At 39.1% G+C, this 17,859-nt stretch overlaps 1 protein-coding gene across 1 annotated transcript; it reads left to right on the forward strand.

Annotated features, from left to right (window-relative positions):
* The first annotated feature begins 10,291 nt into the window (after positions 1 to 10,291).
* On the forward strand, positions 10,292 to 15,881 carry lrrc3ca (leucine rich repeat containing 3Ca). The gene is made up of 3 exons (XM_034708813.1): positions 10,292 to 10,413; positions 10,755 to 11,087; positions 14,065 to 15,881. The coding sequence occupies exon 3, from the start codon at positions 14,132 to 14,134 to the stop codon at positions 14,927 to 14,929; it is 798 nt and encodes a 265-aa protein (XP_034564704.1). The 5' UTR covers positions 10,292 to 10,413; positions 10,755 to 11,087; positions 14,065 to 14,131; the 3' UTR covers positions 14,930 to 15,881.
* Positions 15,882 to 17,859: the final 1,978 nt, after the last annotated feature.

The raw sequence follows: 17,859 nt of genomic DNA on the forward strand, positions 1-17,859 counted from the left end.
TATAAAAGACAATACAAAATATAGAATAATATAAAACAAATGCCAAATATATACAGTCAGGTCAGGAGAAGAGGTATTTGTTATATATATAGGTATATTTCAGAGGTTCTGACACTTTATACACACTTTCTTTAGACAGCGTATCAAGCTTAGGAGTAATAGATTCAGATCAGGCTTCATCAAATTGTTGACTTGATTGTGCCTCATACAGTAATGAAAAAAGTCAAAGAGGATCCTTTTTTGTTTTTATCAGATAAGACATCTAAACACAGACAGGAAATGTGGGGAGTAGCGAGTGGGGGAAGACATGCAGCAAAGGTTCCAGGCCTCTGTATATACGGCATGCTCTCTAAACGCTAAGCTAGACCAGAATCCTAAATATTTTTTCATATCTTCCAAATTTAACTTTTAAAGCAGTTTTTGTTGAGTTGCGTATCTCTCTTTATTCAGGCAAATGAGAGAGAAACAATATAGTCCGCATCAAGTGAGGACATTGAGATATGCTGTATGGGTGACACCATTGTTCATTAATGCGTATAAAATATGTAATATATAGAATATGTAATGAATATATATGTAATGTATGTGTATGAATTTTATGTGCTTTGGCATTAACAACATGTCGTTGTTCATGCCAATAAAGCAAATCGAATTGAATTGAAATTGAATAGTGTCCAAAAATATCCTTGACTGCTTATGACTAATATATGGCTCAGAGACAGAAATTATGTTTTATACAAGCACATGAGCTTAGGCCAACTACAAGCAGTCCTTTTCTGTCTTGATGTCTGTTCATACAATCTGATTACTTCCATATTAAAATATGTCTAACTCAATTAGTTCACAACACATGGACATTGTCTGTATGGGCTGCGTTGTACCATTTTCTATGTTCTTTCTGCAGGATTTACAAAGACAAGAGAAACTTCAATCCTTACAGCTGCAAGACAACATTCAGGATTCATAGAGATGTTGTGATATGCAACATCTGTGCATACTGCATCTTATTTACATCTTTCCTTGGTGCTACACCTGGAGAGTCAGTAAATAATTGAACAACACTAAAGTCAAGCATTCATCAATAGACAACAGGAATGTAAGCCAAAGTAGAGCAGGTGATAGCGGCTTCTCAAGCACAGAAAATTAAACTTCAGTTCATGATATGTACAACTTTCATTGATTCACAACAGAAAATATAAGGGCCACAGTGCAGATTTGCAGCCAACATTAGAAATTGAGACACTTTGAATCCAAATGAATAGAAGTTAAGTCAGAGCTGTCGGTACACTTTAAACCTGAAATACACTGATGAGGTAACAAACAAGCACTTAACACAGGAGGCAAACTACTGCCATAAAGTGTATGAAACATGGACAAAGTCTTAATGGCATCACCCGCTGGTTTCTGGAGAGGTGTAATGAAGCTCAAAGATAGTGGGCTGCCATATTGGAAATGCTGATTCCGTTTAAATTCCTGTTCATCTAGAAACTGGCAGTATTGGAGTTGAACTCATAGCCCCTAATATTGCCTTAATTAATATATAATAATATAGCCATAATAAAATCAAAATGAATAAGTCATGAAAAAAAATTGTTTCAGTAAAAAATGAGGTAACTCATTTTGTATGAGGCTGTTATTTTGTACATATTATTTTGTATTTTGAGTACATTCATATGGGCTCCAACAGGGATCTTTAGAGTTGAAATTCAAGGATCTGAATTGTTTCACACTCCATATTGGCTCCATTTTTCAACACCAGAGGTTGCTGCTTTACATCTGATGAGATCCAGGTTCAGTTAACGATATCCTGTTTCTTCCAAAATGGAAGGATATTGTGTTCAAAAGAGGAAAAAACATTTGGAAGGGCCAATCTAAATTTGGAGGAAAATCTGCAAGGAAATATGCCTATGCTATTAGTATTATTTGACATTATATGACATACCACTGAAGGCACAAACATAACTTCATTTTTTAGTCAAAAATGTACAAAAGATAACTTTCCCATAAAGGGCTCTGTAACATGTTTTGGGAGTGTATTGTTCCCTTTTCCCAAAGTGTTCATTTTCAATTATCCCTCATTTATCAATATTCTCTCTCCCCTCATTTCCTCCAATCTCTCTGTCACATGCACACTGTGTGATAACAGCCTGAAAGCTATTCAGTGGCTAATGGGCTTATCTCTCCTGAAGTGTGCTGTTATAGCTTCATGATAGCCCTCAACTGATGTGTTTTTGGAGCTTTGAAACATTATGCAGAATTTTCTTCATGACTTTCACCCGTTCTAAGCTGATGTAAAGAGATAAATAATACAGGATTTATAAAAGCACTGCAGTGAAACTCTGATTTTACTGAGCAAACACAGGCCCTTATACATCTCTGGTGTGGTGGATATCAGTCAATGGAAATGCTGTAACCTGATTTGTTCGACCGTTCCAGCATTCTTATCTGTCTTCCTCTGCTATACTGCCCACTCCACTGACCTTGGCATGATAATAATAGGGCTGAGGAGCTCGAGCTGTAGTCCAACGGATGTAGTGGAGTGAGTATACAAAAACACCCACAGCTGCACACATGAATGAAGGAGACACTGTTTATTTTTGCTCTTGGTATCTTTGGCGGGAAAGAATGATTGATCTCTTTCAAGAAATAAAGCAGAATGTGTCAGCTGCCCTTATCATTTTGCCCCGCAAATCCAGTAAGAGATTGGACTGGCTAGCATTGAAATAACAAATATTATAAATCCTCCATACCTGACACGGAAAATTTATGATAAAAATGTACTTTTGTATCATGATCAAGAGAAGTGTATAGACTACTTTGGAGACAAAATTATCAGTTGCTGTCAAAGATAAGCCAATACCAGATGTCCAACTACTTTCTACCAGATAAAAGGAATATGTTGACTACTTGAGAAATAATCTTTCATTGTTTAGCATCAATACAGCTATCATCAGACTTTTCAGTTTTAGCTAACTCACAGCTTAGCTTATAGCTAATTTTTAGTTTAGCTAACGTTCAGTTAAGCTCAACATAAAGACAAAAGGACTCTGTCCAAAATATATAAATTCAGCCTTACAGCAGATATGAAGCTTACAGTTTAGCATGTTGTATGTTTGTTCAATTTCAACAACAACTTCAGTTTAAAACCAAAGATTTCACTTTCAATGATTTTAGCAGCTTGGCAAAGTATCTGTTACTTTGGCTACAAAATAATATCGACAAGACTTCTAAGAAATAACTTTTGAGCTTTAAAATCTGTTTTTGTTTAATAAAAAAAAAAGAAATTTTTAAGGATTAGGCTTGCTCTGTCTGCCAGCTTGCAGTCTGTATGCTAGGTTGAGCTAACGGTAACCTGAGAGTTTTAAGCCTCAATGTATGTTTCTTTTTTAATAAGACAGCAAAAATAAATAAATAAATAATAAATAAATCTTCTTTTATTAAAATAGTGCTCAATAAAAAAACTAATTCAGTAACTGTAACCCAGAATGTTTGACCCCTGGTTCTCCACTGGTGGGTCAAGGCCCACAAGTGTGTCACAGAGCCATTTCAGGTGGATGGTAGATGAAAAAAAAAAGTTGTGCCACATTTTTATCACAATGGACGTGTGTCCTCTGATGCAGTGCAACTACAGTAGTAAGATTGTTTCTTCACACTGCAACACAGTAATTGGCGGTAAGCAGCTCAGTGCTGGTTGTCAACCCCGTTAAATGACAATGTTCAGAAATCTGAGGTGGGATGTCATTCCGGAAGTGGTGTGGGTTTTGAAGCTTGAGTTGACAGCTCCTGCAAGGAGTATACTATTTCTAGTGGCACTGCTATTTCATCCCTGTGACGAACTAACACAGAGACGCCCTCTTATCTAGTACTTGTGGGCAGTTTGAAACAGGGAATAGTAAGTACTTAGCATCCAAAAATAGTCATCCATCTGAAACAGTTGAGGGACGTTAGCAGATTAGATGGAGACCTGTGCTCCAAATACCACCTGCTTTCCTGTTTATTTATTGATAGGCCTGTGTTTTCTTTCTGTTGGGGAAGTGGGGAAAAAGAGACCATGTATCATAGATCTGATAAGAGCTTCTAAAGGGGCTTTACGCTGTAGCTTTATGCCCTGGGTCACATAAAGACACTTTTTGGGTAAAGGCTTAACAAATGTGGTTTCCTTTTTTTTTCCTACAAATTTTGGTTTTATTTACACCAACGATATGCCAAATATTATATATTCTTAAAATGGGGCTAATGTTAAAACATTTTAATGCCAAAAACATGTAGTTCAAAGATTACTTTAGCCTCACACCTAAAATGAAGACATATATATTTTGGGAAATACACGTTTACTTTGTTGGTGAGCCATGAGTTAGCTTAGCATACAGAATTAATTATCCCAATTTGAACTGAGCTGTTCCATATTCAAAGTGAGACTTCAACCAGAAATATCCATGAAGCTGTTCTCTGAGAGAAATCAAAAGTTTGCTCTCCTCAGGAGTTAGCATAAGTTAGTTCACTTGAGTTCACCTCAGGGTTTCTGAGTAATTACTTCATGGAAACGACTAACCCAATTTCTCTCTGCGGGTGTTAGATGATAGACAGGAAGTAGAGCATGTAGAGTGTAATGTGCATACTGATATGAAAACACTCATCAAGAGTGTATGTGTGTGTGTGTAGGGGGGGGACTATACAAGTGAGAAACCTTTAAAAACTGAAATTAAAGCTTGGTGTTCACTATGGGTATTTTGCAAACTTAATTTCCATGTGTAATTGATTGTAGTAAAAATAATAAAATAAGAGGAGCGTGACAAATAAAACACACTTGTTCTACTCTTTAAAATGCATCCTACCACTACAGCCATTGTTCTTGGAGGGAAGTAACATCCACAGTTTACCTCTAACATTTCAGGCACTGAAGAAATGTCTTATTCACTCAACTCTCAGGCTCATGTTTTGACCATTGCATTTAAGGCAGTGCCCTTGAGGTTTCATAACATGACCTTTAAGGTGAGCACCCCTCCCTGGTTGTCATTGTGAATATGTCTGAGAAACACAATGAAGGACTAGGAATTATTAATTACTTTTAAAGGTTAGCGGAACGCACATTCAACAACCTTTATCCTGTGTTGGCGGGCAAGTATAACAAATTTTAAGATGCTATACAATCAGTGACTCCTTTAGATTAGTTCATAGTTCCCACCTCTTCAAAGGAAGGTTTCACACATTGAAGAGCTTTACATTTGCGGCGATCAGAGCACAGTTTATTCAGATAACTTACTGTATTTTGATAACCAAGACTTTTTTCAAGCAGGGTTAGATCTCATATGGATTCAACGAAGGAAGCAGATTGGATTAATGGCTTCATCAGCTGGTGAAGTGAAATATAGAGCACCATGACCTCAATAGTATTGACTGGGACAGGAGTTGATGCATGCATAAATCATTGTTATGTGCATGTACCAGTCAGTTCCAGAGACCATTAGGTTTCTTTAAGCTTGGTCAGCTCAGACCAAATGCACAGTCAGGCACTGTATTTCTTGTGAGCTACTCAGCCTGTATTTTTTTCCCACGCTGACTAACTCAGTGTTTGTTTAGCCATAGTAACAGTGTAGCTCTGTGGATTTAGGTATTGGTGTGATCTGCCTGTTGATGGTCCACCTCTTTAGCATATTCAGATATATCTCAACTCCTTTGGAGGACAAACCATAAAACTTGAGTTGATTTACTAACTTTTCCGTAAGCACCTCTATAAGCTTACTTTTAATGGTTTCGAGAAAAACTCCTTGATAACTGAATGGATTGTCATTAAATTTGAAACAGAGATCAACTTGTACATCAAAATGAATCATCAAAACTTTAGGGATCTCTTTAGTTTTTAATTTTGTGCCATGTATAATTTTGTCCATCACCAAGAGATAAAGTTATTGGATATTGCCCACACTGTTGGATCAGTTTGTGATAGAAAAACTAGCAGATACAGTATGCGCGACCCTCACAGGATGAACCCTTTTAAACTTTGGTGATCCTGACTCTGCTTGTACTATCTTGTTGTTATCATTTTTTTGTTGTCTGCCTTGAATGCTAAAGTGTTTCTCATCCATAATTTAAGCTAATGTGAAAATGGCTGCCTTTATCGATGTTAAAAATAAACTGACAGTTTGTTGACACTCTGTAAGCATATTTATGTTCAAATTTAGCTCAATGCATGGCACTAGAAAACCTGTATTCAAAAAGCTGAGGAGCTAAGAATGCACAATAGGCCCATTTTAAAATGAAAAGGTCAAGATTAAGGTCAAAAAATGTTTTACAACACCACTGTATGTACCAATTTTTTTGGTAATAATCATGTGTCCCATTGGATCAATTTTACAACCCCTTATGGGCCCCAGCCCAAAGGTTGGGGATTGCAAGCCACAAAATAAAATAACATTTCCTTGTTTTTTCTCATCTTGTGAATACTTTCAGGAGTTAAAAGTTCAAACGACATCAGCAACCAGCACATAACTGTGAAGCAAAAGTCTATTGTTACTCTGCTTTTGATAAAGATTCAAGACTCCAGGCCAGCTGTACCTCTGCCAGAAGAAAATTCAGCAAGGGTCAATGAATATCTTCTCTGCTTTCATATTGCCACACACATTGTTTCCATAATGTCACTCAGACCAGACTTCAAAGACAGGGCTCTTCACAGGGAAGATGAGGAGCTGTGACCCCTCTGTTCCCAGCTGAAGCAGGGAAATCCTTTTAATACGCCTTTCTCCCACTTTCTGATTAAAAACCCCAAAACAGGTAAGAAAAAAATACAGCTGGGTAATGTTGTATTCACCAAGATGAAGCAGGACTTTGATCTTACTCAGGAGTGAAAAATTAGCTTAGGGCTATAGACAGAAGAGAGTGTGATTAAGTGTGTACAGACAGTATACAAGTGTTTGTTTCTTCGGGTGAAAAAAATGATATAACATGAGAATAAAAGGATAAGATCTTATAAGAGTCCCTTTGTTCTAGAGAAGAAGGAAAATGCTTATGGAAGAACATTACCATGTTGCTAAGGCAACATTTTTGAAGTTTCTCAACCAGATTCACTCTTAGCATTTATGCTTCCTTTACGCTAATCACATGTTGGCCATCTTCCTGTTGCATCATGCTCAGAAAAGCTCAAATGTTGTAATCAGGGGCGTCGCCAGGAAGTCTGGGCCCCCTGAAAAGATATCTCAGTGGGCACCATCACCATAGCCTACAAAATCCTACAAAATATAACATTGCTGCTACAATACTGGTTTATTTGCATTAAAGAAAAATATATGCTTAAAACTATCCTGGTTAACTATCTCAAATCTAAGCTACATGTCAATATTACTTTTTTAAAAAAATTTTTTTACAATTTCTCTAAATGTAACTGCACAATATTGACCTTCAGACTGTCCACATCTTTAAACAAAATTATTTGAAGCCAAGTGACTCGCTGAATAACAAAAAGGGGGTATTATTTGGTATAATCTAACCTCATGAAGTAAAATAAAACTCTAAAAACCTACAGTTTACTTTCAATCAGATTCAGCCACACTTGATGCTATGAAAATATGACAATGACAAGTGTTTTTATGCACAGACAGCTGTTTAAATCACACTAATAGCCCATTGTATATGCGCTTTTGACTTATTAATCGCGTATCCACATTGATTGATTGATCACGTTCTGTTCTGCAGTCACTGTCCACTCAGCACTATAGGAGCTGCCAGCTGCTGACAGACAGCTGAAAACATCCAATTGAAACAGAGACTCACTTTTTTTTTCCAGAAAGGAATTCTGAATGTTTGTTTATTTATTCAGACAGTTTTAGTTATCTTATTGCAGTTATAACAAAACAAAAGAAAAGCGTTGTAGAAAACACATTTTATTCCAGGGTCCATTAAGCCTCCCCCTCCCCACTTGGGCCCTAGGTAGTCAGTCCCACTTTTCCCCCCATTATGATGCCCATGGCTGTAATTAATTGTATGGCTGTGTTCCAGCTTTGAAAATCTTATGATTTAGAGAACCAGGCAAACTACCCTCATTGGACTGCTTAGATATTTGAAAAGACAACCTAAAGTTAAATACAGAGATAATAAAGTTGAAAGAAACAGTTGATAACCAAGTAGGTTTTGAAAGCTATATCAAATAACTTGCTTTTACTTCATTTAACAAATACCTTGATAATATTAGCTAATGTTATTGTTAGTGACTGTTAGCTAGCTTAACTGTTAGCTAACTGATGTTACTGTTTGCTAACTAAAGTTACCATTTCCATTGATACATTTAGCTATTATCTATTGATAGTTACAGTTAAGGTTAGTGTTAGGTTACATTACTGTTTGCTAGAATTTTTGTCTTTCCTATCACTTTTTGTAACACCTTTGAGTAGTACAGTTAGCAACTAAGTTCTGTATCAGCATCATTTAAAACAGATTTCAGGATAAATTTTCAAGATTAGATAGCAGACAACAGCAGTGCAGCTCTAGTGGCAGGTAACATGAATCATAGCTATGAGGACGATGACATATGTTAAAGCATTTTGAAAGATAAAAGTTCAGGTATTAAAAACTTTGGAAAAAAAAGATTAATTAGATTTTTGTTATAAGTTAGTTTCTCTCAGATTCCTTTTGGTACATAGGAGGATCTGTCAGCCTAGCTTGCACTAACACAAGTTCAGCAAGTTTTGAGTTGAATGGTAAGATGAAGGCTATAGGTTAGCTGTTGTCTAACAGTAGCTAAAAAGTTAACGGAAACCTGGCTTGTTCAGACTTCCCACCCATATTGTTCAAGGAAAATGTCTGCTGTGCAAAAATATGAAAAGATCTTCAAGATGTGCCAGCTACACAGGTGTCAGGGCGGATGCCTAGCATGCCTATAGATACTTTCTGCTGCAGAGAATATGTAAGGAGGAGAAAAAAGACACTTTGATCAACTTGAAAGCAAAGTCTATCAGGTCTAATGCGTGGTTGATAATGCATACAGCGCCCATCTTGCTGCCAACCACAGCGGAGCATTCAAAGTAATCTGATAAAGCTGGGGAAGACTGACTGCCAGTGCACTCTCCTCTGTCGATGAGGACAGTAATCCTATTTTCTCCTGTTTCACTGTCATACGTTTTTCCACCTATCTGATCGTTTTCTAATTGACAAGAGCAACGACGCAACCTCAGGGGTTGAAATAGTAGCTAATGTAGAGCAGCAACTGCTATATGAGCCTCTCATGGGAACTGAGCTAGATGCATTCTCATGGTTTTATCAATCAATCAACCCTAACATAACATACCAAGACAATTGTTTCATGACAATAGTACAAGATTGTGTTTGACTTTGTGAATAACTTGTGACGAAGAGTCTTCAAAGTTCTTTGCGGGGCAAATCTTTATAGCAGAGGCCACTAAAGGCCATAAAAAAACACAAGCTTCAGACTTGTTATCAGCAAAGCACCCATTTGGAGAGAAAAACAAAGTGTGACAATAAACATAGAAGCCTGGTGTCCCTTGCCCTGGCCTTAAGAGACCAACAGTGTCATAAATTATGTAAATGTTGCAACAATAATAGCATATGTTTCCAGTGAAAAATATGCAAAGGATTTCTATATTTATCTGCCTCCATTTCTATCATCTGCAAACTGGACTAATAAGCAGCTCAAGGATGTATAGCTATTAGTGCGCAAAAGATGAGCTCCCAAGCCCTTTCCCATCCTATACCTATACAGTCACCCAAACAGCTGGCTGTTCCTAAATTTATAATACCATGTTGGCAATAAATCAGTGAAAATTAAACAAGGTTTCAAATTTTAAAATTACAACTTGCATATCACTCAGAAAAAGGCTCAAAATTAGCTCCAACCTGCCAGGGCACCACCTACCAGTTGTTACTTTGCTTTTATTTGTATAAGAATTGTTATAAAATGAAATCACTTCAATATTATTTTAGCTTTACTGTGATGGTAATCCAGCCACTTATGCAGGCAGAATAGCTTACTTTGTCCAAAACTGAAACTAAAAGACCCAATGAAGTAATTAAGTTTCCCCTTTAAGGAGCATTATAGAGAAATGTAACACTATGAGAGTCCTACTATTTCACTGTGGTGGTCACATTACAGAAAAAGAGAGAAAGAAGGAAAGAGAGAAGAACCTATAGCTGCAATAAATCATTCACAAGCTTTCATTCCAGGGAACTATTGAAGGAGTTTGGGTGGGATGTCCTACTTTATTGATTTTAATTCCATTAATACGTTATGACCGGCTTTTCTTGGCAGACTCTCATAGGCCTGGGCCCACACACGCCTGTTTTCATAGTGGATTTGATCAGGCTGCCTTATCGGCTGGCAGCAGGCAGGAAAAGGTGCAGGAGACGGCGGGGAGAGGAGAGATCCATGTTAGAAACAACAAGCTTAAATGAAGATTGACTAGAGAGGTCTGCCAACCAATCCGCCCCGTAGTAGCCTACATGAGATCACTTCTTTTTGTGTGTGTGAGAGTGTCTGAGTGAGAGAGTGGGTGTGTACAGTATATGAGGAAGGGAGGGGTACTGCTTACTTCACGGCACCTGATGAATGCACATCATATCCACTGCACTCACAGCAATCAGCAGATGCACATGAATGAATGCAATCAGTCACTGCCTTACACATTTACGTAAAAGCATTCTACCAGACGTCATATATGCAGACGGACAGGCTTTGCGTAAAAGGATTGCGCGCCACGTTCCTGCCATTTTGAACTTTACATTCTAATTTTTTTTTGTGTCACATTTAGGGTCATAGTCCGCGTGGTACTGCCATCGGAGACCGTCCCTGCCCTCGCACTGGCTTTCAACAATGTTGCCAGTTTTTTTTGGTTGCGTGGAAACTGAAACGGCAGCACTGAGCGAGCCCTGCCTGAACCGTGGGAGCATTTCCAGTGGCGCTCCTTGGAGGTTGCCAGAGCAGCACTCAGCACAAGTTTAACGAGCAGCTAAAAAGACTTGATGGAAGCGAACCAAAACATTGATATGACTACCTGGTTGGGAGCGCTCTGATCCGGGGGATTTCATTGTGGAGCTCTTGCTTGGACGCGCATGATGAAAAGAAGGGGGAAAGCGGCTAAGACGTGAGTGTTACGCATGTGTTTTCTGTGTGATATTGCATGCATTTGAAGGCGTTTTTAAACCACGAAAGGGTGACTGTTCTCCATATTTTTTGCTAGTGTTCACAATGTGATTGGAACAGGAAACGATAAGTGGAAGGTGACGACTAAACCAGGATGACAGACAAACTTAACGAGGGTATCAGTTCCCTAGAGGCATCGCCTTTTATCCCCTTTTCTATTAGTTGATTTCAGACGCTTGTTGCTGATGAGTAGAATCTAAAATTCACAACGAATGAAGACTAAATCAATTTTTAGTCTTAGTTTTGCAGCTTTTAATGTCCTGGTTATTTTTGTTCATTACTGATCAAAACATGGTAGCTAGTTATGTCAGTTTATCTATGGGAACGAATAGTAAAGTTATTGATTGCAGATATCCAAACCAAAATGACTACAGATGAAAAATGGACACAAAATGTCACCATATGAACAAAAAACTGGCTGTATGCTGTGTGACTATGCATGTTGCTCATTAGTAAAACTACAAAATATTGTTCTGAGGGGATGGAAAATTGGTACTTCAAGTGCTGTGGAAATCTAGCAAATGCTCTCAAATGTTTTATAGTGCTCCAGGGAACAAAAATGACTTCGTTAGTAAATGAGATAGACATTGAGTAAAGAGGTTGGGAATGGATACAGCTAAAAGCACAAAGATACGATTACAGTTGCTTTAAAAGCCTGCGTTTCTAGTGAAGATGTCAAGGATGCTTTATTCCCCTGCTTCCCTTTCTGTCATCCACACCCTCTCATTGATAGAAACAGCAGCACATTTACCATTCATGTGACTCTGACAGCTGTGATCGAAAGCCAGGAAGAGGTCAGATTCATGCATGAAAGACAAAATGTCAACAAATTTAACGACATAATAAATTCCAAATGCCTATCATGTTTGGGGTTGAGTCCAAATTACTGCTCTCCATGTGATTGGTTCAAGGGATTTGCTTGTGCAGCATTAATTTATGACATGAAAGGCTGACCTTTGCCTGCATTAGTGTTGTATATTACAGAAATAGGCATTGACTTTAGGAACACTGACGTAGACTTAAGCTGATTTAGAGGCCGGTTTTTACAGGGTATAGCTGTGGGATGGGCTAAATTGTATTGTAAGGATGTAGAGCATTCATAGAATCACTCTCATAGCCGGTAATGTCTTCAGGAAGCATATACTGGATGGAAAACTGATTCTGACATCTTTTTTATGTTGGTGCTGCATCCTGGGACTCATTACTGCCTCTCTTGTGGTTTATCTCACTTCTCTTTTCACTGGCAGCTGTCTTCATCAGCTGTGTTACGTACATTTGCCCCTTTCCTCGATATCTCATTAGTGTCACGCACTGTTCTCTCCGTTGTTATCGTAATGTTACCCCTCTCCTTAAACCCTCTTGATATCATTCTTTATCTCACAACCCTGTGCTCCTCATGTGTCCAATTACCCTCCTTGCCAAAATGCTTTCTCCTCCTCATCCCCTGTCACCACCCTTCTAGCTCCGCTCCCCCATTATCTCTCAGTAAACACCAGGCTGGCATGCCATGTGACAGGGAAAGTATAGCCTTTATTAGGCCATAATGTTACCCATTCAGTTACGGCACGTGCCGTGCTGTTTTCCTGTGACCCTGCTGACACGAAGAGAAAAAGAAACCCTCTATCTGTGCCTCTGCTTCAATCTTTGCCAATGGTTCATGATTGAATGTCTGGTATGCATCTCATGGACGGGTGTAACAGAGTGAGTGTTATTAGTTGTGTCTCGTAGACAAATCATCCATGCCCTGTACACACACACCAACATTACCACAACACTCTTTCCTCCACCCCCAGCGTCATGTGATACTTTGAGGTACTTAGAGATCGATTTCATTTTTTAATCTTGGTAAGTGGATCTTGCCCAGCCTCCTGCCATTTTGAAGAAATTAAGAAGTCCAGTTGAACTCTGCAGTTCCTTTTTGTCTCAACAGGTGACAGATCTTCACATTGTCTGTTTTGTTGGCCCCAGCACTGTTTATAGCATTTGCATATACCCCAACAAAAGGATTGGGTGGCCAACACTGATGCGACACTGACTTAAGGAGTTTTTCCTTAAGAGGATTAGTAACAGGATAGGCGGTAGCCCTGATCAGCTATTAATGAAGTATGTAAGGGAGGGTGGAACTGCTATTTTCAAAGACACAAAAAAAGAGTGAAATCTACAAGGCACACACACACACACACACACACACACACACACACACACACACACACACACACACAAACACACACACACACGCACACACACACACACACACACACACACACACACACACACACACACACACACACACACAAGCCTTTACCTCTGTGTGTCACTTACACTTTTGACTAAGCCATCAAGCAGAGACAGTTTGGAAAGTTATTTTACAAAATCTATTGCACCTAAATGCCTGCTTCAGGTTAAAAAAGACTGATATGTAGCATTATGATTTTTCAACCCCATTCAAAAACTCAGTCAGTCAACGTTTTGTTCAAAACATTTTGTTCCTCGCAGTGTCTCATGGCCATGTTAATGCTGGTCTCCATGCACTGAAATAGTCCCGCATGGGAGAGATGTCAATTATAAAAGAGACACAGTGACACCAAAGGCTTTTGAGCTTGTTTATTGTGTTGGCATGAAGGGATTGTTTGATCTGTAGACTTTCCTGGAAATACAACAGAAGTGCAGTCATTTCTGGCCAGCAACATGCTTAAATGAGCACACAGCATCCCTGCTGCCTCCTCAATGCAATTAGATGAGCTACTGCAACCCCTCAGCTCTGTGTAAAATAACACCATGTTCTATGCAGAACATTGTCAATCACCAATTTTTTTCCAGAAAATTCAAATGGAATCTGCTCTTCTCTTGTTTAAAGGTCTTTAAAGTTAAGTCCTCCCACAGTGCTTAATTGCATTTCTGTTGTTTTTGTGTCATAGGCTCAACAGCTACTGGGGAGGTTGATGTGGACATCATCCTTCGCAATCTGGAGCATGCCATTATTCCATGATGCCCCTACTTGCAGACTGGCTTCTGCGCCACTCGGTGGTAATGTGTTTGCTGCTGCACAGCTTGGTGCTTATGACCTTCTGCTTCCACAATGCTGCCACTAGTTGTTCCAAGAGCTGCTACTGCTCTGAGAGTGACGGTGCTGGCAAGACTTTGCGCTGCAGCAATATGCAACTCACAGAGATCCCACAGGATATCCCCAATGACACCCGTAGAATCTACCTGGACTTCAACCTCTTCACCACAGTACCCATGAATGCTTTCGCAGGGTTGCACCAGCTGGTCGAACTGGATCTATCACACAATGAGCTCAGCCAGTTAGAACCAGGGGCATTCAGAGGCCTTGGATCCTCGCTACAATTCTTAGACCTTTCTTCGAACAAGCTAGTCAACTTTAACCCAGATGCTTTCGAAGGCTTGCGGGCTCGCACCAATCTGACAAACAACCCATGGCATTGCGACTGCAACTTGCAGATGGCAATGCCCCGTGTGGACATAGAGCCTGCATCTCTAACAGGCATAGTGTGCAAGACTTCAGATCCTGAAGAGATAGGAGTACAAGGACTTGCCTTCCTGTTGGCACCAGAGATAGACTTATGTGTGGTGATGAAGAGGACTACAGATGTGGCCATGCTGGTTGTCATGTTTGGCTGGTTCACCATGGTCATCTCCTACCTTGTCTACTATGTCAGGGCCAATCAGGAGGACGCTCGCAGACACCTGGAGTATCTCAAGTCGTTGCCCAGCAGACAGGGCAAGTCAGAAGAGTCTTCCACCATTAGTACTGTTGTATAAGAGCTACTCATGGAACTGGAAAGGTAGCCCAAACCAAAATGGTTGGGTCCACAATCATACAACTTCAGGGTCGTCATAACTCTCAGATGGTTTTACAAACTGTTGTCATGGGATCAAGGTGGACAACAAGACATGCGCCTGCACAAGAAACCAGGCCAATGCAACCTAGCCCGGATCAAGTATTCATCTTTCAACGGCCCATTACGAGTATTGTAGAGATGATGGTCCAGTCTGCGCACAAAGGGAGTAAAAGCAGTATTATGTTTCGGCAAACTCCAAACATGGGCTACAAATGGGGTTTATCCAGTAGTGCATGCACCTTGATGCACCATGCTCAGACAGTCCGGGATGCAACATAAGATAGTATAGAAACGACAGACATTGGTAACAGTAGAATAAAGAACTCCACTTACAACTGTTTTCCCTTCTGCTCCGTATGGCATTACTGGTATATTAAACAAAATTTTCCATTTATGTTGTTGTTTTGGTTGTTTCTCTTAAAAGGAAACTTTGTCAATGTTTCATAAAAGTATTAATGATCTGAATCACCCTTTAGAAATTGCAGATTCAGCTCACTGTGCTGATGAATCAGATTGCTGTGTGATGAAGGACTCAACGGTTATTCTGTTATGTTTGATACAAGCTACTGTACAAGATATCCATACTGATGAGACCCGAAAACCTCCAAGCTGTCTGTTTATGTTAAGAATATTTGACAAGAAACTTCTGCTAGCTCCAGTAACCCTCAGAATCCGTAAGTGACCCATGCAGCACACTCTTAACTGCACAGATATGATCCTTCGTCTATCTAGACTATCATCTTCTCGACAAATGCATTGTCACATTATTTTTTGAGAGGGAAATAATAGAACTCATTGTCAATGGGGTGATACAACCCCAGTTCAAAAAGAGTTAAGATGCTGTGTAAAATGTCAATAAAAACGGAATTTGATTGTTTGCATTTAATTTAAACTCTGAAAATAGAGCAAAAAAAACATCCAATTTTGAAACTGAAAAATGTAATTTTTTTAATGCAAACTTTATTCTAATTTTAAATGTGATGCCAGCAACACCTTTCAAAACAGCTGGGGCAGGGGCAAGTTTGCCATTGTGTTGCATCGGTACTTCTTTTAAAAACACTTAAAAGGTTTGGGAACCCATGAGTCAAGTTTTAAAAATTAAATGTTGTCCCATTCTTGCATGATAAAGGATTTCAGCGGTTCAAAAGTTCAGGGTCTCTTGACAATTTTTTTGTTTCATGATGCACCAAATGTTTTCAGTGGGTGTCGAGTTGAGACTTGAGGCAGGCCAGTTTAGCACCCAGACTCTTCTACTACAGGGCCATGCTGTTGTAATACGTGCAGAATGTGGTTTAGCACTGTCTCACTGACAGATGCATCCAGTTTTGTTTTTTGAATTTGTTGAACTTTCTGCTCACGTGAAGTAAGTGAGTCTCTTCCCATCTTTAATTCTGAGTGAATAAGCCTATCTGGAATGCCCCTTTTATACCCAGTTATATTACCAACCTGTTACAAATCAACCCTGTCAGTTGGGAGATGTTCCTCCTCAAAATGTTCAGTGTTTTGTTGTCCCTGACCCAGCTTTTGAAAAATGTGTTACAGGTAAAAACTTTTGAATTAGCATATACATTTTATATGAAAAAATAACATGTTTAGATTATAACACTGATCTGATTTGACTTTGCACTATTTCCAGTTAAATGTAAGGTTTGCAAATGCAGTAGGAAGTTGGGATGAAGTTAGCATGTAAACATTTCAAAATAATTTGACAAAGGTATGACCACCCAACCAAAGTACAAAACAAAACACTGAATTACTCCTCAGCATGACACCCCTAATCTTGTCATGCCAGTCTTGAGTCACAAGCCTGTAAAACTGTGGTTACTAACTACCAGCCAAGGGCATCTTAAGAGGCAGATTTCATGTCTATCAATAGCAAAGCACATCTTGGTACAGCTGCGGGAAAGGTTTGTTACTGTTTGCTTTGAACAAAAGACTACCAATATGTTAGGAATTAACCATCACATGAACATGCAGTTTATATTTATCTTCTAAGCATGATCATAACTTTCAAACATATTGATTTTGTGTAGCCAAAGATTGTACAGACTGCTCATTTTAGAAATAATGTAGACTAAAGACTGTCAAATGTCTTCTTTTGCATGTTTGTCAGTGCAGTTTAGTTTAGTAAATGCCAGTAAAAATACCTAAAAGGAAAGGAGAGAGAATTTCAATCTATATAGGGACAAGGTTTTTAATACTCTGCTGAGAAGAGCCCTCAGCAAACAGTCATTATTCTCAGGCTCATTAACAGGATGCAGAGGAGTCCTTCTTGATCATAGCTGGTTATCTTAACAAAGTCTCTGCTTATGTGCTGTTTTTCGTTTGTCTTGTATGAAATAAGTGCCCAAGGTGCCACTGGGAGCTATATTGTCTGATGCGGTCACTCTTATGGGTTTTTCAAAGAACATTTATGGGGCCATGACCTACTGATGCATTTCAGAGAGCTGTAAAGGATGTGGCTCTCCTATTTCACCAGACCATTGCTGAGAGGAAGATGCACTCGAGTCTCTTCCGATGAAATTGTCAATACAAACAGAGACCACAGAAAGGAAATGTATTTGGGAACAGAAAAAAAACTTGATCCAAATCACTGCGATCTGAGATCTGCTCTTGTTTCTCAACAGACAAAGGTACGAATAACACAGTTCAACCTTGAGTAATGTCTTGATGTTTTAAGATAGAGAAATGGTTTGTCAACAAGGATTTCCCTTAGTCACACAAATGCCCCCAGAGCAGAGCAAGACCACTAAAAGATTAATGTTGGCCATAAAAGCACTTGAGAAGAGAGTCTGGGATTGCACCCATCATCTTGTGTGACCCAGTTCTTGAGGGGAAATGAAAGGGGAA

This window comes from Notolabrus celidotus, chromosome 18, assembly GCF_009762535.1.
Source record: "Notolabrus celidotus isolate fNotCel1 chromosome 18, fNotCel1.pri, whole genome shotgun sequence".
Classification (NCBI taxonomy): domain Eukaryota; kingdom Metazoa; phylum Chordata; class Actinopteri; order Labriformes; family Labridae; genus Notolabrus; species Notolabrus celidotus.

Bases quoted from the DNA above. Each gene is read 5' to 3' on its own strand.
- lrrc3ca (XM_034708813.1), top strand. From the start codon at position 14,132: ATGATGCCCCTACTTGCAGACTGGCTTCTGCGCCACTCGGTGGTAATG.